The 23,838-nt window shown below is 41.5% G+C and overlaps 3 protein-coding genes across 8 annotated transcripts; 1 reads left to right on the forward strand and 2 right to left on the reverse strand.

Annotated features, from left to right (window-relative positions):
* Positions 1 to 565: 565 nt before the first annotated feature.
* Positions 566 to 4,181, reverse strand: LOC131138511 (pyruvate dehydrogenase E1 component subunit alpha, somatic form, mitochondrial-like). 2 transcript variants are annotated; one of them, XM_058087480.1, is made up of 9 exons: positions 4,049 to 4,181; positions 3,856 to 3,982; positions 3,289 to 3,380; positions 3,110 to 3,202; positions 2,308 to 2,463; positions 1,912 to 1,983; positions 1,755 to 1,822; positions 803 to 911; positions 566 to 730 (listed from the first exon to the last, which is right to left on the reverse strand). In XM_058087480.1, exons 1-9 carry the CDS (start codon positions 4,136 to 4,138, stop codon positions 566 to 568), a joined length of 972 nt encoding a protein of 323 aa, XP_057943463.1. In that variant the 5' UTR covers positions 4,139 to 4,181. The 2 variants fall into 2 exon arrangements, with proteins under 2 accessions (XP_057943463.1, XP_057943464.1); XM_058087481.1 differs by lacking the exon at positions 3,110 to 3,202.
* A 1,652-nt stretch (positions 4,182 to 5,833) lies between these two features.
* Positions 5,834 to 10,125, reverse strand: LOC131138509 (pyruvate dehydrogenase E1 component subunit alpha, mitochondrial-like). The gene is made up of 11 exons (XM_058087478.1): positions 9,978 to 10,125; positions 9,290 to 9,358; positions 9,036 to 9,209; positions 8,836 to 8,962; positions 8,509 to 8,600; positions 7,838 to 7,930; positions 7,342 to 7,497; positions 7,177 to 7,248; positions 7,028 to 7,095; positions 6,530 to 6,638; positions 5,834 to 6,455 (listed from the first exon to the last, which is right to left on the reverse strand). The coding sequence occupies exons 1-11, from the start codon at positions 10,023 to 10,025 to the stop codon at positions 6,291 to 6,293; spliced, it is 1,173 nt and encodes a 390-aa protein (XP_057943461.1). The 5' UTR covers positions 10,026 to 10,125; the 3' UTR covers positions 5,834 to 6,290.
* A 336-nt stretch (positions 10,126 to 10,461) lies between these two features.
* map7d2a (MAP7 domain containing 2a) lies at positions 10,462 to 23,763 on the forward strand. 5 transcript variants are annotated; one of them, XM_058087714.1, is made up of 17 exons: positions 10,462 to 10,737; positions 12,390 to 12,482; positions 12,566 to 12,661; positions 12,754 to 12,831; positions 14,205 to 14,368; positions 14,768 to 14,864; positions 15,669 to 15,758; positions 17,445 to 17,554; positions 17,626 to 17,741; positions 17,817 to 18,019; positions 18,172 to 18,319; positions 18,389 to 18,542; positions 19,902 to 20,006; positions 20,284 to 20,334; positions 20,555 to 20,585; positions 22,078 to 22,552; positions 22,630 to 23,763. In XM_058087714.1, exons 1-17 carry the CDS (start codon positions 10,701 to 10,703, stop codon positions 22,886 to 22,888), a joined length of 2,307 nt encoding a protein of 768 aa, XP_057943697.1. In that variant the 5' UTR covers positions 10,462 to 10,700; the 3' UTR covers positions 22,889 to 23,763. The 5 variants fall into 5 exon arrangements, with proteins under 5 accessions (XP_057943697.1, XP_057943695.1, XP_057943699.1 ...); XM_058087712.1 differs by having other exon boundaries at positions 17,817 to 18,097; positions 22,630 to 23,761; XM_058087716.1 differs by having other exon boundaries at positions 17,817 to 18,097; positions 22,342 to 22,552; positions 22,630 to 23,759.
* Positions 23,764 to 23,838: the final 75 nt, after the last annotated feature.

The following is a 23,838-nucleotide window of genomic DNA, read 5'->3' on the forward strand; positions in this document are numbered from 1 at the left end:
TCTGGAGCTAATTATGTCCATCCACCCATCCGTTTTCTATACAGCTTATCCTCATTAGGCTCGCGGGGGTAGGCTGGAGCCAGCTGGATCCCAGCTGACTTCGGGTGAGCGGTGGGGGCTAATTATGTTATGATGGACAATTGGGAATGAATGAACACATTCCCACAGGATCGCTTCTTTAAATACACTTTCCTGATTAAAAGTTCAAGTGGAAAAATTGAAAGAATGGGTGGCATTTGTGGAGTTTGCATGTTCTCCCCGTGCCAGGTACTCCAACATTCCAAAAACATGCATGTTAGGTTAATTAGCGACTCAAAATTGTCCATTGGATTGTGTATATGTGCCCTGCGATTGGCTGGCGATCAGTCCAGGGTGTACCTGAAGTCAGCTGGGATAGGCTCCAGCATACCCCCATGACACTACTGAGCGGCATAGAAAATGGATGGATGGATTTGAAGTAGTGAAAAAAAATTAACATAAAACTTTTGTCGGTCTTACACAGGTCCACTTGTTTTATTTAGTTGTGGTGTCGTTACAGAGTAGACATATTGGAAATGTTATCACATTAGCTCCAGGACTTTAGCTTGGTCCAGGGATTGATGCCACGAATCTCTAGTGGTGGGTTGTTGCAATAGATATAGTTGCATAGCTCTTCTAGTGGGGGTTGAGTGCTTTGGATGGCGAATCTTGCAGCTTCTTCAACATCATTTAGACTTTTCTTATTAATCTCCTGCATGAGGGGGACATATTACATTTCCTGTGCAACCTGCGTGAATCAACGCTGTTGAAGATAACAACTTACCTTCAGTTCCTCCATGCTGGCTATATTGTTTGTGATGATGTGACCCTCAAGCACGGAGATGGGGTCTCTCTTTCTGCGGACCTCGTCCACCTCATCAACAGAGCGATACCTAGAGATGACAACAACTGAACAGCAGCTGACCCATAACTGACCACAATAAAGACATCACAGCTTTGCATTCATTCATTCATTCATTCATTCATTTTCTACCGCTTATGCTCACAAGGGTTGCGGGGGTGCTGGAGCCAATCAAGAGGCGGGGTGCACACTGGACTGGTGGCCAGCCAATCACAGGGCACATATAGACAAACAACCATTAACACTCACATTCATACCTATGGACAATTTGGAGTCACCAATTAACTTAGCATGTTTTTGGAATGTGGGAGGAAACCGGAGTACCCGGAGAAAACCCACACATGCACGGGGAGAACATGCAAACTCCACACAGAGATGGCCGAGGGTAGAATTGAACTCGGCTCTCCTAGCTGTGAGGCCTGCGTGCAAGCCACTCGTCTGCCGTGCGGCCCTTTGTTAAGATTATTATCTATTATATTTTTGAGTTCAGGCAACACGGCGGTCTAGTGGTTAGCGCGCAGACCTCACAGCTAGGAGAGCCGAGTTCAATTCCACCCTCGGCCATCTCTGTGTGGAGTTTGCATGTTCTCCCCGTGCATGCGTGGGTTTTCTCCGGGTACTCCGGTTTCCTCCCACATTCCAAAAACATGCTAGGTTAATTGTCCATAGGTATGAATACCATAGGTATGAATGTGAGTGTGAATGGTTGTTTGTCTATATGTGCCCTGTGATTGGCTGGCCACCAGTCCAGGGTGTACCCCGCCTCTCGCCCGAAGACAGCTGGGATAGGCTCCAGCACCCCCGCGACCCTCGTGAGGAAAAAGCAGTAGAAAATGAATGAATGAATGAATTTTTGAGTTCATTTGAGTTTTACTTGTCCTCAGTGTCACCAATTATGTGTCCAAAAAAGCGGTAGGTCTGAAGCTCCAAAATGATTGGGCCCTGTGATATAAACACATAAAATACATTTTAAGACATCTTGATATATATGTAATCCAAGCTCACTGTCATGTAAAACAAAAACTACTCACTTTCCCAGACCTGCAGTAGTCAGAGGCAAACCTGGTTGCCTCCCTAACACATAGGACGTCCATCCCATCCACCTGGAGTCACATTCATGAGTTAAAGCAGGTTTGTTTAGGAGTCACACACATAGACAACAGAGGAACCTCTCAAGCATTGATAGCAATGATATGAATAAGAAGTGGATCAAACTTAACACTGGTTAATGTCTTTTTATACCTGTATGACTGCTAAAGATGTAAAACCTAACAATATTTCAATTGAAAATTTGACTTATATCAATAGATTAAGCACTGTTCATTATGACAGTTATACCAATAGAGACTGTGTTCAAGCTTAGAGGTTACACTGTATCTGCCCAATGTAGTTTCATGCAGAAATTCGGAGATGTTTCGGAACTCTACCCTTAGACCAGGAATGACATCCCCTCTCTCGTAGAAGTTGGTGTTTACAGTACAACGGTTCACTGAGGTACCTTTGGCGTACTTATTATTCTCACAGACAAAAATGACAGGCAGCTTCCAAATAGCTGCCATGTTCATGGTTTCAGCAACCTGTCCCTGTGGACGAGAGTCGGTCAGGTTGTATGCAAAGAGGAAAGACAATACAGTATCTCACAAAAGCAGAAAAACAAGTCAACAGGCAGCCACAATTGTCTAAATAGCTAGCAACATGAGGATAACTAAGTCCTGCCGTAATTATGGTGCATTATGGTGGTAGGGTCATGGTCTGGGGCTGCATGAGTGCTGCCAGAACTGACATTCAGAGCATGATCCCTCTCCCTTGGACAACTGGGCCAAATGGCAGTTTTCCATCATGATAAGGAGCCTAAACACACCTGTGATGTCATCATAGAGGAGTGGAAAGGATTTCAGTCGCGGTTGTAGTGTATTCCATACCCAAGAGGATTAAGCCAGTGCCAGATAACAGTGGTGCTCACGCCATTAAATATTGACACCAGTTACATAATTTGGGCATTCATTCATTCATTCATTTTCTACCGCTTATCGTCACAAGGGTCGCGGGGGGTGCTAGAGCCTATCCTAGCTGTCTTCAAGAGATGGAGTACACCCTGGACTGGTCGCCAGCCAATCACAGGGCACATATAGACAAACAACCATTCACACTCACCAGCTATTTAGACAATGGCTGTGTTGTGATTTACTTCCAGGGATGTGAGGGATGATTCCAGAATATTTACAGTACCTGGTTGGCTGCACCATCACCATAGACACAAACACTCAGTTCATCTGTGTTCTGGTACTTGCAAGCCAGTGCTAGACCAGCACCAAGAGGAACCTGAGGACAGTCCATGAGATGTGGTCAAGCTGCACTAAATGATCTGTACCAACTTTTACAATTACGAGCCAGCGGTCACGCATTACCTGAGATCCAACAATGCCATGACCACCATGGAAGGTTTTTGTGAACATATGCATGGGTCCTCCTCTGCCTTTTGAAATTCCTGTTCTGCGGCCTGAACAAAGTGCAAAAGGCGAGCAGTGAGAAGTGCTTTAAACCGAATCTGATGATATGTACGCACTTCTTCTTCTTTCTCTTTGGGCTTTTCCCGTGAGGGGTCGCCACAGCAAATCAAGCGCCTCCATCCAACCATGTCTTCTGTATCTGTCTCTCTTACACCAACTATGCCCATATCCTCTGCTACGCCTCCTACCTGGCAGCTCTAAACTAGCATCCTTTTACCAATATATTCACTATCTCTCCTCTGGACTTGTTCCAACCATTTCCAAGGTCTCTAACATGTAATGTCCCTCTGATGTACTCGTTCCTGATCCTATCCATCCTGGTCACTCCCATTTTGATTTGCATAGTTGGTTTGGCAATTTTTTTTTTACGTTGGATGCCCTTCCCGACACAACCTTGTCTTTTTATCCAGGCTTCAGGCTACACTGACGATTTATACACACTAATATGTTGAAATCTTAGCTTACCTGCAAGTTCAGCTATAATTTCCCTCAGAGAGGCGCCCCTGGTGAATGCGAAGCCGTGGGAACGATACGCAGCGATGAGGCGATCAGTTGAGTTAATTGCTGCTTCAATACCAACTGCACATGCTTCCTGTTTGAAAGGAGCAAATGGATGTTTGTAGGTTTACCTTCCGAGAGACGTTTTTATTTAGCTCACCTGGCCAGCATACAAGTGGCATGGCCCACTGATGATATTCTGGCTATGGAGCGCTTTTGCCTTAAGCTCTAAGCACCTAATGGTCTGCATGGTGTGGTAGTACTGCAGAGCATCATCACGAGCCAGAAGCACATGAGTGGCAGGGGCCTCGTCCAGTAGATGGACATCACATTTCTACAGAAAAAGACACTGCATGATGGTAGGTCTGTTTAGTTGCTTGCAAGAAAAGGAAGTGGCGGATCTTTGAACAGTAATGACAATAACACTTGCTTGTGTACAGTCTATATCATTGGGAAGACACACCAGAACCCCATCTATGTACATAGAAGCAATGAAAGGGTAACATTTGCACAATATATCCCTCCCCTTTTGTAAGAGTGGGACAGGGTTTTTACCTTTATGTCAACAGCCGCCTTGGTTGTGAAACATGCTGAGCTGAATACTGCTGCACCCTAAAGGACGAAACAATTATCCTTACAGTATACCATGTGTTATTATGATTCTGTCATGCAATATAGACTTAATCAAAGAACCGCAGGCCAAACACTTATTGATAATAAAATACTGGACTTGACTCCAAGCAGTTAATCTGATTCATGGGGTGTGTACTAACTGACCATGGCTACACTGAGTGGAGATCCATCCACTTTCTATGCCGCTTATCCTCACTAGGCTCTTGGGTATGCAGGAGCCTATCCCAGCTGTCTTCGGCCAAGAGGCGGGTTACACTCTGGACTGGCAGGGTACATATAGACAAACAACCATTCACACTCACATTCATACCTATGGACAATTTGGAGTCGCCAATTAACCTAGCATGTTTTTGGAATGTGGGAGGAAACTGGAGTACACTGAGAAAATCCATGGCAGAACAAACTCCACATGGAGACTCGAACCCAGGTCTTCCTGACTGTGTTGCCTATATGCTATGCACTCATCCACTGTGCGGCCTGCTTGGTAAATAGTAGTGTAAAAAGTAGTGTACAATTTGAAAGTCAGAAATAAAAACCAATAGTTGACAGCTGTCATGGTGACGTTGAAGACCCCTACAGCCTGGACACTGAATTCAGTTTTAAGTCAAGCGGGCCAGCTTTCGATTTAATAAATATATTTATTTTATTCTGTTAATTTTTTAATCTTTAAGTAAAATATATTGAATAATTTATTTCCAGTGTCTTCATATTACTTCAAAATATGCATAAAGTTAAATTCAGATGTGTGCCATTGTGTCAAATAGTAGAAAAGTTGTTTCACAAAAATAAAGGCAAAAAAACAAATAAAAATATTTTTTTAATAATGACTTATTTTGAGAGTACGGGGTATTGGCTAAGTGAATAAGCAGCAATGGTATACATCAGATACACCTTCGTATAATTCTGTTTGCAGTCCTACTTTGCAAACGTAAGTACAAGGTTAATTGTTGGAAACAAGTATGATAACTTACATGACAGTGGATAGTTGCCCTTAGTATTTTCGATGATGCTGATAAAAAAACCATGCTGTAACAGTCAGTGAGCCAGTCTTCTCAAAGTCATCTACAGTAACTTGTCCATAATCGACGACCTTCACGCTAATCATTGTCTAACTAGTCACAAATTTAAAGACCACACCCTGTCAGCACATGGTAGGGAGGTGGGGGGGGGGGGGGGGAGAAGTTAACCAACCAGTTCTTAATGTTAACAGTCTCTAACATTTTCACTTTAGCATCTATTGACCCCATTTGTCAGTTTGGTAAAACAGATTAACTAAGTCAAATTAAAAAAAAAAAAATCTTACAACGCAGGATCTCTGATAGGTTTTTAATACATGATGCACACATAAGACCAAAGTTTGAATATCATCATTCGCTCGATGTAACAGACAACAGTGGCGCATCACCAGTTTTAATTGCTAAATATTTTTTGTTGGCAAGGTCCTTCTATATAGAGCAAATATTACATGTACTGTATTGTGTTGAGTGTCATAATTATTGTGTGTCTGGCTCAATTTTAACATCGGGATCCTTCAAGTGTGAAAGTGAGCAAATATAAAAGAACACTTTGAAAAGTTAACATATGTTGCATTCAACCTTAAAAAAATATAAGGAAGATGGCACGTGAATAGAAAAATCTTCTTAAAGGGGGGAGCTTTATTGTAGGGCCGTGTTATACATAGTACAGTTCAATTAAAATCAACTTGCGGACACTGTGGGTTTAATGGGTAACTGATGACATATTGGAGTGGAGGAGGTGATGAGAATAATTTAACTATGAGACTTCAGTTTGGTCCATGGGTTGGTGCCGCGCACCTCCAGCGGGGGATCATTGTGAAAGATATGGTCGCACAATTCTTCCAGTGGTGGTTCGGGATCCGTGGTGGCAAACTGAGCAGCATCTTCTATTTCCTTCCTCACCTCAACGTCGATCTCCTACGGACACAACCCAGCAATTGACTCAGAAATTCCAGGACAGAACCTTGCAGTATTGCAAAATGTATTACTACCTTGAGCTCCTCCACACTGGCCATGTTGTTACTCAGCATGCGGTCCTTCAGCAAGGAGATAGGGTCGCTCTTACTGCGCACTTCCTGGATCTCCTCACGTGTGCGGTAGCTGTGAGGGTAAGAATTGTTGGATGTTGTAAGAGCGCTCGAGAAAAGCACTTTTCAATTTTTTACATGTGGACAATACAGCATATTAGAAGTTTGTTGTTGTTTGATAAAGGATGATAGCCAACCCATCTCACAGATGTGTCAACCATTAGCTAGACATGAAAATTTGTGATTTAACTCATAATGTGTTCTAGGGCTGTATAAACATGGAATCTATTAACATCAGTGACGTCAAAGACAAAATTTGTTGTTGTTTTTTAGTTCCTACTGTGAGAGTAAAGCACGAAACTAAAATATGCTGAATATTGTAGAAGTAGGGAAGCACCATTCCTGTTTGGGGAAGGCTTACTGTGGTAAAGTTTTTAAAAACACAATTTTACGATTTGTTACCTGACACCAGGATCACTCATACTGTGACCATGATAGCGGTACGTCTGAAGTTCCATCAGAACAGGACCCTAAACAAAAAAAAATAATAATAATAATAACAACATCATCATCATCATCTGATTGATATAATTCAATATGTTTCAACATACCTTGCCAGATCGGCACATATCAGCTGCAAAGCGTGTTGCTTCCCGAACACAGAGAACATCCATTCCATCCACCTGGAAACCAAAACATTTTTTGTTAAAAACACACTGCTGGGCAAAAAGTTCAAGTGCAAAGCTGATGATACGAGAGTTGAGAAAAAGCTGTACCCTGAGACCAGGAATGAACTCTCCTCTTTTGAAGTAGTCCGTACTAGCGGCTGCCCGTTCCACTGACGTTCCCATGCCATACCTGTTGTTCTCACAGACGAAGATGACTGGCAGCTTCCAAAGTGCAGCCATGTTGTACGTCTCAAAGATTTGACCCTATGGAGTACAGAATGATGTTGCTCAGGTGTAAATAAAGAAAACTACAGTGCTACCTCAGTTTTCGTTCATTTCAGTCCAACGTAAACGAAAATGTACACAAAGGCAATATATAAATCTAATGTATCTGTTGCAGACACTCAAAAATATTAACAAAAAGTAAATGTTATAGATATCTCTAAAATGTTATGTATAAATATTTTTATGAATGCATGGACAGTGAGTCAGAAACAAATATGGTTGAAATGGGTGGACACTCGATTTGTCGAAAGAATACAGTACAGGGCAAACTGACGACCAAGGTTTGGCTGGCTGTCACTCCAAGACTACAGTTGCTTACCTGGTTAGCAGCACCATCACCATACAGACAGACACACAACTCATTGTTGCCCATGTAGTTGCACGCAAGAGCCACACCAGCACCCAATGGAACCTGAGGAGAAGTCATACAGTATAATCAGCACAAGAAAGGTGCTTTCCACAAACCGTACACTATAATGTCAATTAGGTGTGTCACGAGACATCCAGCTCAAGAGACAAAACTGTTTCTACTATGTTACTTTGCATTGCTCCTCATGAAGCTGACTCTGAATGTATGCTAACGGCCCCGCCTCCCCCCATAGAGACAAGACTGCATTACTGACAAGTGGACTGACGTTTTGTTGCTATTGTGCTATGAAGCATCTACTGTGGGTGCTAAACCAATGCACAGCCATAGGGTTAACCTTCTTTCTGCTTGTTGAGAGATCAAAAGACGAGTAACACAGACACGTATGCACATGCTAATATATGGAGTCATTTTCATTTATCTTGTGATGAATAAATTAATTATTGATTGATGTTTTTGTTCAGAATGAGATCTGTCGTCATGTTTTAATCTCAGCTTTATGATATATATATCTTTGTGCCATCACTAATGCAATTGTATAGCCATAAAATGACAATCACTGCATACAAACCAACGACAAACTGTGTGTTTTCAACAACAGAGTAAAGATTTCAGACAAATACCTGAGCTCCAACAATGCCGTTTCCTCCATAGAAATGTTTACAGTACATATGCATGGACCCTCCTTTGCCCTTTGCAATGCCACTTCTCCTGCCTGCAAGTAAAAACAAAGAAGATGACAGGAAACAACGTGGACAAAAAAGACATTCAAGAGCTAGTTTGTTCTTTCAACTTTCCATCAAATTTAAAAGCTCCTAACAAGTACTGAGAAGATTAAACTTCAAAGAGCGCTAGAAATTACTGAAAGCACTAAAACATTGAAGTCCAGTCCAGTATTGAAGCTCTTTTCTTGTATTCAATTTGACACAATTTAGTGATTGTAGCCTCACCAGTGAGCTCCGCCATGATTTCCTTTACAGTCCCTCCCCTGGTGTATGTGTAGCCGTGGGCACGGTACGCAGTGATCAGGTGGTCTGACAAATTAATTGCTGCTTCAATGCCAACCGCACAAGCTTCCTGTGAGGAGGGAGGGGGGGGGGGACCCTGTAATGCTGACAACTCCAGGTGTGAATAAAGAGAAGATGATTACCTGGCCATCATACAAATGGCAGAAACCTCTGATGATCTTCTGCTTATACAGCTGATCTGCCTTAAGCTCCATTCGCCTCATCGTCTGCATCGTCCGATAGTACTGGAGACCCTCATCGCGAGTCATCACCACCTGAGTGGCTGGGGCCTCATCCAACTTGAACGTATCACATTTCTAAAGAGGGACAACAACATGTCCATAAGAGTCCAAAATCCTCATGTACATCAACTAGAAGAGTGTTGTTTGAAACCAACCTTTATCTCAAAGGTAGCCTGGGTCGTGAAGTCAGCATACGTCCTTGCTGACACGACCACAGCAGCACCCTAGGAGGAGACATACAATGTCTAACGTATGGTTTCAAAACAATCATAAGAAAACATGCTAAATGTTTTGCCCATTTGTATTATTTTTTTCCCATGTAACAAGCCATCAGTGAAAATAACTTCATGCAATTAATGCATTTTTGTCCTTGAGAATACACGATTTTGTGTTATTTTTGAACCTCCAACTTTCAGCGTAAATAAAGAAAAAATAAGACTGACTGCTTTAATGTCGTATACTTCAATCCATAGTAACTTTAAGTTAACTTTTGACACATTCGGTACAGATATATATTTTCTATGCACCGTGCGGGCATCCTTAATTTTCTAATCTACCTAACACGCATGCAAAGGAAGGAAAATACACCAGATATCACACACAAAAAAAACATTTTATGAAAATGAGAAAATACTGGATGTTAAGACGACAATTTATATTTCCCTCGAGCAAAACAATGTAGCTTCTAAGGGTTGCAGCCAGCTGAGTTAGCGAATAAGCTACTGTTCGGACCTACAAGGTCAGGAGATCGTTGACAGTTTTACTTTTGTGGCTATACACAGCTTAGGATAGAGGTTTTTGTAGGGTATTACATTAAAACCACTATAATATAAAAATACTTACATTCTTCTGAGCACACGTCCTCAGCGCATTAGATAAAACTGACAGCATCTTAGCTGAGTTAGCTCGCTACAGCCCCAAACCACTACGTCCTTCTGACAGACTACTTCCGGTTCGACTCAGGCGTCTTCTTCTTCTGTTACTACTGCTGGATGTAGCTCTGCTGCCACGACTCTTTTGGTGGCTAAATGCGGTACAACAAGAAAACGAAGAAACGAACGAATAAACGAACGAGTCAATAATACAGCACATTTTAAATGAAAGGTTAGGCTTAATCTTCATGCAGTAAAATATTTCCAGACAAATAAATGGCGCATGCATTTGAATGAGCAAAAAATGTATTTTATTTTTATTCATAATTACAGCATTTTTCTTTAATTATATGAATGTGAAATGTCCAACACAAGTCACCTATACATTTTCCAATATGTATAATATATACATTAGAATAGCATGGTTCCAGTGAGACACACCTCCCCCCCATTGCCAGCTGCGTCATGCAGTCAGTGAATGCTTCGTACTGAATGTCATCTCAGCATCTCTCTCCTGTATCCGCGCTCAACTCCTCATTTTAAAGCCCTCACAATGACCTTCATTTGGACTATTTTAGCTGCGTGCTGAGGTTGTTTCATCCCTCCCTCGCCAAGTAAAACGGACACCTGAGCTGCATAGCGGAGTCACTGCAGCTTTGTTGCCTTGTGATTGGTGGCCCTTTCTTTTCCAACCATGGATAAAATAGGCGCAACATCCGGCACAGTGGCAGGTAAATGACAATAGCATGTTTACGCTTCATTTACAGGCCATTTCAGGATTTATAGCAGGCTGGCGAATGACGTCACTGTTTTTAAAACTGCGTCCTCGATACAAACAATGCTTGCTGCTGCTGATGATGCAGCATGGCCATGCTTTACTTCCTTGTAAACATATCGTTGTATTCATTTAAAGGGACATCCTCGCGTTTCATCAGTGGCTTAATTGTTATTAAATAAGGAATATGCTATCTGGTATTTAAAAGCAAAGCGTATGCTTTCGACGTTGTTATTGTGGTGACGTCATCCAGTCATCGAAGGGCTTTAAAGGATGCTGAGTGCATTGATATGGCACTGTGTGCAGTCCCTAGAGATTATATTAGTCTATTTTTACGAGCATCCCTCGCACTCTAATGATGATGATGATAGATTAAGTCATAGCTAGGGCCCTCCACACCCTGAAAGAAGAGAAACATCCGCAGGTCAGTAATCACATTTGCTGTACTCATGTCATAACCAGCTCCATGTCATGTTGCAACCCCAGCTCTTTTATAAAGCTTTAGCAACTGCAACCCCAACAAACTGGGATCATTTTAATATTTCTTTCTCGTTTGGTATCTTTATGGCTCATATTTGACTCAAGTATTATAAACTATGTTTAGTCTGGTCCCTTCCACATTAATACTGGAGCTGCAACAATGAATCAATGATTATTATCCAATTAATCAACAACTATTTTGGTTTTTGTTTAATCAATTTTTTAAGTTTTTGTAATACAAACAGCATGGCCAGTCCTTATTATGCCATACTATTATTTTTCATACATGTCATGGGCCTGCTTGCAACATAAACATGCAGTCACTGTTATTATATCTTATTCTGCTCTGATTAAATTAGGGCATACTGTGTGAAAAAAACCCCACACATGTTATATCGGTGGTATATCGGTATAGACTTTATACATAAGATCGTGAGGAGAAGGAGCTTTCGCCTGGGGAAGGATTTACTCGACGGACCGCTTATTTACAGCACAAAATCACTATAAACACTAAACTGCCTCCTCCCGAACTAAACAGATTGAAATAGCTAGACACCGCCAAAGGTTGGCAGAACCTCGGAGCATGAATGGAAGCTAGCGGGGTAAGCTTAGTTTAGCATGCTAGTGTGGTTCACTTGCAGGACTGGATGAGTATAAATAAATGTGCTTTAGGACTGGATGAGTATAAATAAATGTGCTTTACAATTTGTTTTGGGTTTGTAGCTTTTTATACAAGGCTGCGCTGAATATCGTGAAACATCCGAAAAATACTATGATGTATGCTAAGGTCCATATCGTCCAACACCTTTTTTTTAATAACAGTGTTGTGTTCAAGACATTGTTAGGCCTCTACCCTCAGACCTGTCTCTGCTCGACTCCTGCTGTTATAACTCTGAGGGTCACTCAAGTCCGCTCTGTCTTGAAACCTGACACCACAGTGCTGCTCCTGGCTCATTTGCATATGAACAGTGATTGGATGTTTACTGAGGGGAGGGAATCTGTGGCTCACTGGAGAGCCGTTGCATGTCATGGTGCAGGTGTTCCTAATGAAGTGTCCAGTTCATATAATTACAACATGACCACTGAGGCTGCTTCACGGCAAGCTTGACATTCTTTTCTGCGCCATAGTTGAAAAGATGGCACCGCCAACTGTCCCGCTACTTCCTGATAAGAGAAGTGTAACAAATGGTCACTGTTCACCCGCCCGAGCTGGAAAAACAAGTGAGTAATCCAAATCCACACTGCATCTCTTAAGAAACAAAACCCCAAATGTTCCCTCTCTCCTTTCATCTCGGTGGTGACAGCTCCAGCTAACATGGAGAAGAAGCCTCTTCTAAATGGATATGCATCATCTTCACACTTGGTTGCTAACGTCAGTAGCAACCATGTGGGCAAACCAAGTAAGTGTCACCCGGTGGTTTCAACTACACTTTTCTTTCTGTTTCAGTTAGCCTGCATTGATTTTTTTTCTCTTTTTTTCTCCATCTTTTAGTCATTGAAGGTTTCTTGAAGACCGATGACAGGATGCGTTTAGCCAAAGAGAGACGAGAGGAGAGAGAGAAGAGCCTTGGTAGGTAATTGAGTTGTTTTGGGGCACAAAAGTCACACTTTTATTTATTTGACTGAAATTGTTTTAGATTTTTCATTCTGACATTTCTTCCCGACTGCCTAATTGCTTGGCTTTGCCAATGGAATATTCACTTTAAGTTCACTGGCTTGCTGACATGATGAGCTGTGTCAGAGCAGAGTGCAGAGCAGAGTTCATATATTGTCGAGTACAAAAGTGGGTCTACTACTTGCAGCTCGAGAGCTTTCCTCATGACAGTCAATTCCCTCAGAAGTTGCATGCGAACGCCATGAGATGCTGCTGACCTGAAAAGTCAATGAAAGAGATGAATTGAGGACTTTGCGTTGGGGAGTGGTTAGCGCGCAGGCCACACAGCTAGGATACCCGAGTTCGATTCCACCCTCGGCCATCTCTGTGTGGAGTTTGCATGTTCTCCTCGAGCATGCGTGGGTTTTCTCCGGGTACTCCGGTTTCCTCCCACATTCCAAAAGCATGCTAGGTTGATTGGCGACTCCAAATTGTCCATAGGTATGAATGTGAGTGTGAATGGTTGTTTGTCTATATGTGCCCTGTGATTGGCTGGTCACCAGTCCAGGGTGTACCCTGCCTCTCGCTCGAAGACAGCTGGGATAGGCTCCAGCAACCCTGTGACCCTTGTGAGGATAAGCGGTAGAAAATGGATGGATAAGGTTGAAAAGTAGACAAGCTGTCTTATATTCTGGAAGATTTATACATGCAAACCACCAGGCAGTGCCTGCCTCTATGGAATGATGCTCGTGACAAGCACTTTCCAGCTCATGCACACCCCCAACCCCCAGGAAGAAGCAAGCGTCTCTGTATTATATTGTCCGATTAGCAAGAATAATGACGTCACACTTACATTAAGAACATTACACAGGCTGTAAAAAGTCATGAGGTATACTAAATGTTTCTGCTACATTAAATTATTGATGACACATGAGTGCACTAAAACGGTAGGCAGGGCTTACACGTTAAGCCGAGAAAACTCGCATCTTAGTTTTCTGTCCTGAATTGAATCAGGGAATGTGCAAATCTTACAGAAAATACAGAAATATAATACATTTACAATTCAGTTCAGTGGACACATATTAATGTTTATGTGGTGTTATCATATTCATTTTTTTATTTTTCATCATGACAGGTGAGGCTCTGACAGCCTGAGTGTAAGCTTTATTTTGTGATGTCAGCATTGGGCATTTTTGAACTTTTCTATAAATGAAAATGTTTGCGGTGAAAGTTGGACACACACATTTGCTGATGCAACTTTTTTTGTATTAAAGAGGCCCCTGGAGTGGAGTTATAACGCTAATTTCAAGATACTTAGCCGTTTTTGTTTTGATTCTTGTCTCTTTCAGCGGCACGGGAGCAGCTGATAAGGGAGAAGGAGCGACGATCTCAGTTGCAGTATGAGCGCACAGTGGAGGAGCGCTGGAAGCGCCTGGAGGAGCAGAAACACAAAGAAGAACTCCGCAGGGCAGCTGTGGAGGAGAAGCGAAGGCAGCAGCTGGAGGAGGAGAGGGTCAGCTGAATCCAAATCAAAAAGTGTCTTTCTTTTTGTCCAAAATGATCCAATAAGCTGCGTGGGTTTTCTCCGGGTACTCCGGTTTCCTCCCACATTCCAAAAACATGCTAGGTTAATTGGCGACTCCAAATTGTCCATAGGTATGAATGTGAGTGTGAATGGTTGTTTGTCTATATGTGCCCTGTGATTGGCTGGCGACCAGTCCAGGGTGTACCCCGCCTCTCGCTCAAAGACAGCTGGGATAGGCTCCAGCACCCCCGCGACCCTTGTGAGGAAAAAGCGGTAGAAAATGAATGAATGAATGAATGATCCAATAAGCTGATTGCATGATGGTAATGGTTCAGAAGAAACATGATGATAGGATGACAAAAAAAAGCTCCACTCTGATGCATTCAGGAGCGGCTGGAGGCTCTGATGAGACGCTCTCTGGAGCGCAGCCTACACTTGGAGCACAGACACAAACGCTGGAGCAGAGGCTGCCCCACAGGAGCAGGTAAGATGTAAACAGGTTACACGAAGCAAGAATATGCATTACAGTGTGTATGCAGTTCCCAGTCACAACATAAGGTACACTATCTCGCCTGAAAATGAGATTTCCCACTCTAATCCTGGAGGTAGCATAATGAATTTTGCCTTAATTTTCATACAATATTGCATATTGTTATCTTGTTGTTTGCTCTGCATTGTATTGTTATGTGAAATCAACAAGCAAAACCCAAACACCCCAAAGAATCCTACGTGTTGCTGATTCATTGTCCATGCATTTTATTATTGATTATGACTGCAAAATATATAAAAAAGGTGAGAAACAGAATTAATCAGAATTAACCCTCGATATATCATACTGTTCTATTGTACTGGACACTATGACAATAATAAACATTGTCAAATGAATAGTGTTGTTCATACTATTCAGCTCTTGTATGGGATCTCATTAGATTGGATATGTGTACCTAATATTGTGTCTGGTATTTTTTTAGTGTGCGCTTTTCTCCTGGCCTGATCATTGCTGACAGTTTGGCTCGTCAAAAGATGCATGAGGAGAAATGAGTGTACTCCTTGATTCCCTCCGAGACAGGATGGAGTGACATATCTGCCCTGGCATCTGTGTAGCACAAACCACAACAGTGTTTCACACAAAAACACATACAACCTTTACAAAGATTGGCAAATCAAAGTATGTCTGCACAGCATCCAAGCAGGTATCCAAACTCACATCCCGTTCTCGACAGCCGGATGAGGGCGAATGAGATGAAATGATCATAATGCTGTGCTCTGCTCCACCCGCTGACTTTAGGTGACAGTGAGAATGCACCGCACTCTTTCTCTGCTGCCTCCGCCCTTTCCCATGGTCTTGCCTCCCCTCTTCCTGCTGTCAGCGAATCTGGTAATGTTTAGCTCCCCTCTCTCCCACCGCCTTCTACTCCTAAATGAGTCTCCCCAAATTGACACCCAAATTATGTTTCCATTTGGGTGGGATTTGAATGTTCTTCTGAGCAAAGGCAAGCCACTGTGATGCATGCATGTTGCTGTGTGTTTTTAATTGATGCTAATCATTGCACTGTATGTGCCGTGTACATTTTGTTTTACATTCACATATGTGAATACACTCACAATTTACAGCAAGTAGAAAAGCCATATACAACTATATCAATGATGACTTAGAATGATGACTTAGAAGAGACAGCCTGGAAAGACACTTGAGCTTGTTATCATGCTGGAAACAAACTTCCCTGTGGCCCACTTTTCCAAAGGAAGGGATCATGCTTTGCTGGACAAAGTCACGTTACATGTTGCAATTCATATTTCCATGAAGCTACCACCACCATGCTTAACTGTAGACAAGTACACAATCACAAACAGCAAATATGGATAATTACTGCTATAAATAGGGTTATGGCTTTATGTTAAAACAATTTTGACCAATTTATTTGTTTCATTATTTTTTAAATTAATTTAATTAGCTTACTGATTTAATGATAAAGTATTTTGGATAAGTTGTAGCGGATTAGTAACCCCTAAATAATCACATTATTGACATTATTGTTTAAAGCACAAACAAGGCGACGTATGCTACTGAGTAGCAGCTCATTTTAGAATCCACAATTTTAGGCCTCACATTGGTACAAATAGGCTGCATGGCGTGCGAGTGCTTAGCATGCAGGCCTCACAGCGAGGAGACCCGAGTTCGATTCCGTCTGTGTGGAGTTTGCATGTTCTCCCCGTGCATGTGTAGGTTTTCTCCGGGTACTCTGGTTTCCTCCCACATTCCAAAAACATGCTAGGTTAATTGGCGACTCCCAAATTGTCCATAGGTATGAATGTGAGTGTGAATGGTTGTTTGTCTATATGTGCCCTGTGATTGGCTGATGACCAGTCCAGGGTGTACCCCGCCCTCGTGAGGATAAGTGGTAGAAAATGAATGAATGAATGAAGTGGTACAAATACTATGCTGTCGATGCTTGTCCATAGTGGGCCATTGACTGACGGTCTTGTTGTGTTGTTAGCATTTTCTCGCGTCACTGAGATGACACTTGGAGAACGGAGAATATATATTGTTTATAAATACTTTTCTGCAATTTCAAGATTAATTGCAAATGACCTAGATGATAAATGCGCACACACCAAAATGGTCACACTGCCACTTTTGAGATTACACATCACAGATGGTGACAGATGGAAAGAGAGGTCATGTGGTGTGGCAAGAAAACAGTGTGTGCTGTTGTCTTGTTTGCCCTGATGAGGCGTGGGTTTCCCTGGGAGTGTGCCATGTACCACAAGGTTTTGCATTCATGTTCTTGCAAAGTGTTGCATTTTATAATTACCGCTAAAATAGTAGTGCATTTCACTTACTACTTACTACACTTACTTGGTATAGGATGTGTCTGTTATCCAAACCTGACAGTAAGACTTTATACTGCAAAATCAATTCATGCACAAAGCATTCAGACTGCACTTGAGCATACGTAGATGCTGCATGGATTTATACTTTAAAATGCAAATACTTAGTAAGGAACAAGTCAAGTCGGCGTTTCTTTTTGGCTTGTTAAGCGTGCTGTCTGTCATCATGCAGCACCCTGCAGCCCTCGCAGGTCTCCTTTGTGCACCTCACGGAGCCCTGCGGATTCCCATCGAGCAACAGGAGTCCTGGAAGGCTCCCGATCTACGCCCAACACGCCCAAGGTCAGGAGAGGACATTCCAAATGTAATGTTATAATAAACATAGTTAAATGCCGATTCTCAACTTCTCACAGAAAGAGCGTCTGCATAGGGAGAGAAGAACTGCCTCCCCACGTTGTGGACTCATGGTGAGAAGATCTGAATCTCCTGCCCATGTCATCAAACAGTTGACTTCTACAACTACCTCCAAGTGAGATCATTTGTGAGATCATTTGTTTGACTAGTGTTTATTTGTTTTAACCCTAACCTTAATGTGTACATTAAGGCTGGCTTCTAAGACGCGCACGCAGTCTCCCAGCTACATCCATGAGTACCACCACTCTCCCACCAGACATCGGCTAACCAATGACAAGAAAAGTGAAGATAAAAAGACGGAAAAACACAACAAACACTCTGCAGGCAAAAACAACCACCACATCCCCAATGCAGCTGACATCTCTAAAGCCAGATCCTCCGAAAACCTCAAAGGTGACACACCAGAGAAAAAAGGGGATTTTTCACAGAAGAAAACAGAAACTATCACTCTCGACGCAGAGAAGAAAAGAGGTGGACTTGCTGTAAATAAGCTTGTTAACTCAACACATTTGGTTTCTTAGCATGTACGTTTGTGTGTTTCACAGAATCCTCGCCATGCACAGTCACAGGGAAGATGGCAGCTAGTATAACCAATGCAGAGGAGGCAAGCAGGCTGTTAGCGGAGCGTAGACGCCAGGCCCGGGCGCAGAAAGAACTGGAGGAGAAACAACGAGAGCAAGCGGATGAAGAAAGGTAAGATCATGAAATGAACGGTTAGTTGCAGGCAGCATAGATTGACTTTGTCAATGCTGCTGCTGTCAGGCTGAAAGAAGAACAGCTGAGAAGGCAACTCGCGCAAGAGCAACGGCAGCAGCGAGAGCCCAAGGACAGGGAGAAGAGTGGTGCAGAAGCGGATAAAACAAAACAAGAAGGGGACACACAACAGCAGGTTGTGCATGAGAAGGAATTGTTAGAGGTAAGACATCAATGCACACAATGGGCCTCAGAGTCGATGTCAGATTGTTAGTACCTATATTTGCTTATTCATTTCCTCAATATTACCATATTGACCATGAATAGATTAGGTTAGGTTAGGTTAGGTTAGGTTAGGTTAGGTTAGGTTAGGTTAGGTTAGGTTAGGTTAGGTTAGATTAGATTAGATTAGGTTAGGTTAGATTAGATTAGATTAGATTAGATTAGATTAGATTCAACTTTATTGTTATTGCTCATGTCACTGGTACAGGGCAACAAAATGCAGTTAGCATTCAACCAGAAGTGCAATTTTATAAGTACCTTAGTAGTAAGTAAATGCAGAAAAATGGACAGATCTACAAACTATAACAGGCTATGACTATAATACAGTGAGGATATGTACAGGGATATAAACGACTATAATATGGCTATTGCAGATTATACAGATTATACAGATTATAAACAGTATGTACAGTATGGATGTGACAATATATAATAACAGTAATATGTACAGTAATATGTACAGAATATAGGACAACCCTGCTTTTTAAAAATATTGAAGACAATAATTCATCATACACATTATTTCTTAGCTGCTTTACACCTCATTGATCACCATTTTAAAATTAGTCCTTTGTTGTTTGGTCCCCTGCCCAACATTTGAGACACTGGTGTGTGTGTGTGTGTGTGTGTAAAACTGTAGACCCCGAATATAAGACAACCTGACAGTGGTAGGAGTAAGAACTCTCAAGTTCTTCATGTAAGGGCAAAACAAGTAGTCTTGTTGACTACTTTGGAGGTTCAGAATTTATATTTTATATCAAAAATATATTTTGTCATCTAGAGTGGGGCTGCACGGTGAGGAGTGGTTAGTGCGCAGGCCACGCAGCTTGGCGAACTGGGTTTGATTCCCCACTCAGGCATCTCTGTGTGGAATTTGCATGCTCTACCCGTGCATGTGTAGGTTTTCTCTGCGTTTTCAAAAAACATGCTAAGTTAACTGGCGACTCCAAATTGTCCATAGGTATGAATGTGAGTGTGAATGGTTGTTTGTCTATATGTGCCCTGTGATTGGCTGGCGTCCAGTCCTGGGTTGTACGCCGCCTTTTGCCTGAAGACAGCTGGGCTAGGCTCCAGCATGCCCACAACCCTTGTGAGGATAAGTGGTACAGAAAATTAATGGATGGCGTCTAGATTATATGCTCAATTGGCTGGCAACCAGTCCAGGGTGTACACCGCCTTTCCCCAAAAGTCAGCTGGGATAGGCTCCAACATAGCCCAGGCGGCATGGAAATTGGATGGAGAGATTGAAGAAGTAAGGAATGGAATGGCTCCTTCCTAAAATATTCCACTGTCTTTTAAGAGAGAAAAGGCCAAAGTTCAAGCACAAGAAGAAGCTGAGCGCCAACGTCTAGACAGAGAACATCAGGCGCAACAGGAAGAGGAGGAGAGGCAGCTAAGGAAAAAGGTGACCTCAAACGTGTATATACTATATATATATATATATATATATATATATATATATATATATATATATATATATATATATATATATATATATATATATATATATATATATATATATATATATATATATATATATATATATATATATATATATATATATATATATATATATATATATATATATATATATATATATATATATATATATATATATATATATATATATATATATATATATATATATAAATGCATGTTCACAGTTTGGCCTGTTTTTGCAGAGAATCGAGGAGATCATGAAGAGAACGAGGAAAGGGGAAGCTGACGTGAAGGTACTGTAAGAGACATCTTCTCATACAGTCGCCCTGCTGCCTTCAAATACCTGCTGGTGTCACTATGACATTTTTCTTTCTTTTTTTTCCAACTTGAATTCATTCAATTTTCTGTTGGGAATGTATTTATTAAATTCTACAATTGATGATACTTTGGGTTTTGCGTCCTATTTGCCACAAACACTGATTTTCTTATCGTCGTTTTTCTGCATTGAATCAGGATGAACAGGTGGAGACCAAGTCACCACCAGGTTAGTATTTTATGAAGTCACCATGCAAATAAAAGTTTGCCTGCTGCCTGTGCTTATGTTGCCTCTGCAGAACGCCTTGCAGCTGCATGCATGGCACACACCTATATTGCTGTAAGCTGCCTCATTTTAAAGGAGGAATATGTTTACCAGTGCCAAGATTATACGCATAAACTACTTGATGAAACGTGTGCAGAGGTGGTGCATGGGGCAAGTAAGACCATTACATTTGGATACTGTATATATTCTGCATCTTAAACATTTTCCTCCCATTTCCTCAGTATCTATGAAGATAGTGCTAATCCACCCTAGGTTTATTTTGGCCTTGGCAAAAGTCTGCACTGTACTAAGTGCCATCATGTGCATTAGTTTTCATGTGCATTTCTTTCATTTTTTTTATGTATGCTTTGGCCAAGAGTGAGTTGCTTTACAATGTTAGCTCATGGACTATGTCCTGGAATATGCTGTTTAATGAAGGCCAGCATCGTGGGAGCTGGCTATAAATGAATGTGCCCAGGAGGTGATTTCTTTTTTTTTGTTCCTCTAGTTTAGTTTAGTTCCTATACAGAATGGAGTGTAGGACACAACCTTGCTTGAATAGTCCAGCTCTCTGTCTTTTTCAATTAGATAGTTTCAGTTTTCAATACATTAAGACCTGCATGGTGATGTATGGTATTTTCTCAAATTCAGAGCTGGGATGTTTATTCACTTAATTGCAGAGAGTACTAAGTATATGTAAGGGTGGACATGCTCTCCATTGAGTGTTATACTGTAGTGAGAATGGATCTTATGTGGTTTAATGCAGTGCAATTGAAGGCAGACCTATACCATATTGACCCGAATACAGTATAAGACGACCCCTTTTGAAGACCCAAGAGGGTGTCAGTAATTGTGACTTGATTGCCAGAACAACAGGGCTTTTATTGCGGGTTTAAATTATTGTATCTCACAACAGTCTTTTGTGGGGAGAAAATTGAAAAAAGCACAATAGGTTCCCTTTAAAAATGCAATATACATATACGCAATATAAATCACATACTTTTTGCATGTAAGTATGTAACCTACCCCGCTTTGTTCAACGGTATTGTGCGTGTGCTAACTTTCTCCCACGCTGCACAGATAGACTGCTATACTATATTTTACCATTTTTTTCACCTCATATTTGGTTCAAATGCTGATACTATGTGGGAATACATAAAGGTAAGTTTTGATGACATTATTGAGTGCTGATGTGCATATTTGTTGGTGCACAACCAACAAAGATATTTCATGCTAGCACATTAGATGTAATCCCACCCACCAGAAATTTGTGGGAACGTGGTTAAAAAAAAGTTTGGGGACCACTGGTGTAGTACCAAACTGTACCCATGTCTTGGTGGTAGTAAATGAACCACATAGAGGCACCAGGGATAGTTTACGAGTTTATCTGACTTGTGGCATGTGTCTTTTAGAGTGGAGGTCACAATTGGACTGTGATGTTCATTATTCTCCACAGGGGAGGGGAAAATTGTTCTCACTGAAGCTCAGGAATACTTTAAAGAGTATGAATACCAGGGCAAAAGGCAGGGTGAGAGGAAAAAAGACACTTCAGCACAGCTGGACCAGCATGTTCACAACAGCACTCAACAAGTGATGCCAGCTCACAATGTTTCTGATAAGAGGCCGGAAATGAAGGCCATGCTCAAACAAAGGGAGGTGCAGGTGAATAAGCAGCCTAAAAGGAACATCATAAAAGCCATAGATCTATTCCAACAAACAGCAACAAATGAAACAGATGTCAACGGTAAGAAAAAGGAGATGAATGGAGTGGCCAGGGATTCAGGAACTGTCCCAAAGAAAGATACTGTGACAACTGAGGTAACCAAACCGCATGTAGCGTCCTCCGTAAGCAGAACTGAAGGAGCTCGACAGCCCAGATCACCACCAGTCATACATCTGGAGTCGCTGGAGATGCAGCCCATGGACATAAGGTAAGCTATACACTAGCTTTCACAACAAGAAAGCTTGATATCAAAGTAACCATTATATTGTTATGGTTATATTCCAGCCCAACTTCCAAGGAGGAATTGATTTCCATCCCAGAATTCTCACCGGTTAATGAAATCCAACACTGCGGTATAAATAACACCCGGGCTCTCCAGGATCTGATGGACCTGACAGGCAGCATCACTTGTTCGAAAGTAACCTCTCAAGGCAACATAGGTGACTGCAACAAAAATCTGATCGAGGGGGTCGTCAGCCCCATGACGGACTCTAAGGTCATTGGAACGTCGCCTCCATCCTCAAATCAACTTAGCATCCATTAGTGTAACCATAACGTAACCATAACCATAAACCCTTGCAGCTTTACAGTATTCTAGTAGGGTGGATATTTATGAGAATATATCAGAATGTTCTATACTCCTTTTTCCATGATGATGTCATATTGAGCAGAATAATGAAGCATTGTATGTATCCAGCTCAACTTCCCATAGCAATCATGGTTTTATTTAGACAGCTAAAGTTCCATTTTGGGACTGTTGCCTTTAGTGAAGTTGATTTTCAATTAGCAACTTCAAGCTTGCTGCTCATGTTTAGAGTACAGTATTCCAATACATTCTCATCATTGTCTATATATTATACAGTCAGAAACTTTATTCAATTCATATCTAGTTGTGGAAATTAGACTCCAATGCTGCAGTTAGCCACTGTGCTTCTTTCCTGTGCTAGCACAACTCATGAAATAAACCATTCTTACTGTCTTAAAATGTAGAAATGCCTAATGGAGGGATACATAAGATATTGTATATTTGCAATTTGTTGTTTGTGTTTTTAATTTTCTTTCTGTATGTCCTGTATGGACCTCATTTGCTGTTCCTGTACATGTTATTGTGTCGCCTTATGACATTTATTTTCAGGATGAAATATTTTGTTTTGAAGACATGTTGAACTAAAAGAGAAATTAGTCTGATATTTCAAAACAATCTCACTGTAAAGTGAAATTAAAGCTTCCACTATAGTTGTGCATGGTTAGCATGATCATAACAATCTCAAACAATAAAATGTTAAATGGTCAATTGAAGTTGTTATTGTTCAAACACTCTTACTCTAAAGACAGAGGTGTCCTTTTCCACCGCATAGAGAAAAAAAATGGCCCTGGAGGGCACTTAAGTTGCAAACACAGGTGCAATGTAGGTCTAAAATATGCATTTACAGGTATGCTAAGTTGTTTGAAACAAACATCTCCATATTCCAAATAAATATGTGCAATTTAAAA

This window comes from Doryrhamphus excisus, chromosome 11 (assembly GCF_030265055.1).
Source record: "Doryrhamphus excisus isolate RoL2022-K1 chromosome 11, RoL_Dexc_1.0, whole genome shotgun sequence".
In the NCBI taxonomy this organism is placed as follows: Eukaryota; Metazoa; Chordata; class Actinopteri; order Syngnathiformes; family Syngnathidae; genus Doryrhamphus; species Doryrhamphus excisus.

What these genes read in the sequence shown, in the direction of transcription:
- LOC131138511 (XM_058087480.1), bottom strand. Translation starts at nt 4,138, where the DNA reads ATGCAGACCATTAGGTGCTTAGAGCTTAAGGCAAAAGCGCTCCATAGC. An exon ending in AATTATAGCTGAACTTGCAG is followed by an intron (nt 3,381 to 3,855) that starts GTAAGCTAAGAT and finishes CACTTTGTTCAG; the next exon opens with GCCGCAGAACAGGAATTTCA. An exon ending in GTGATGGTGCAGCCAACCAG is followed by an intron (nt 2,464 to 3,109) that starts GTACTGTAAATA and finishes TCTCGTCCACAG; the next exon opens with GGACAGGTTGCTGAAACCAT.
- map7d2a (XM_058087712.1), top strand. Translation starts at nt 10,701, where the DNA reads ATGGATAAAATAGGCGCAACATCCGGCACAGTGGCAG. An exon ending in GGAGAGAGAGAAGAGCCTTG is followed by an intron (nt 12,832 to 14,204) that starts GTAGGTAATTGA and finishes TGTCTCTTTCAG; the next exon opens with CGGCACGGGAGCAGCTGATA. An exon ending in ATGCAGCCCATGGACATAAG is followed by an intron (nt 22,553 to 22,629) that starts GTAAGCTATACA and finishes GTTATATTCCAG; the next exon opens with CCCAACTTCCAAGGAGGAAT.
- LOC131138509 (XM_058087478.1), bottom strand. Translation starts at nt 10,025, where the DNA reads ATGCTGTCAGTTTTATCTAATGCGCTGAGGACGTGTGCTCAGAAGAAT. An exon ending in GCCATTTGTATGATGGCCAG is followed by an intron (nt 8,963 to 9,035) that starts GTAATCATCTTC and finishes CCCTCCTCACAG; the next exon opens with GAAGCTTGTGCGGTTGGCAT. An exon ending in CCAGTGTGGAGGAGCTCAAG is followed by an intron (nt 6,456 to 6,529) that starts GTAGTAATACAT and finishes TTGTGTCCGTAG; the next exon opens with GAGATCGACGTTGAGGTGAG.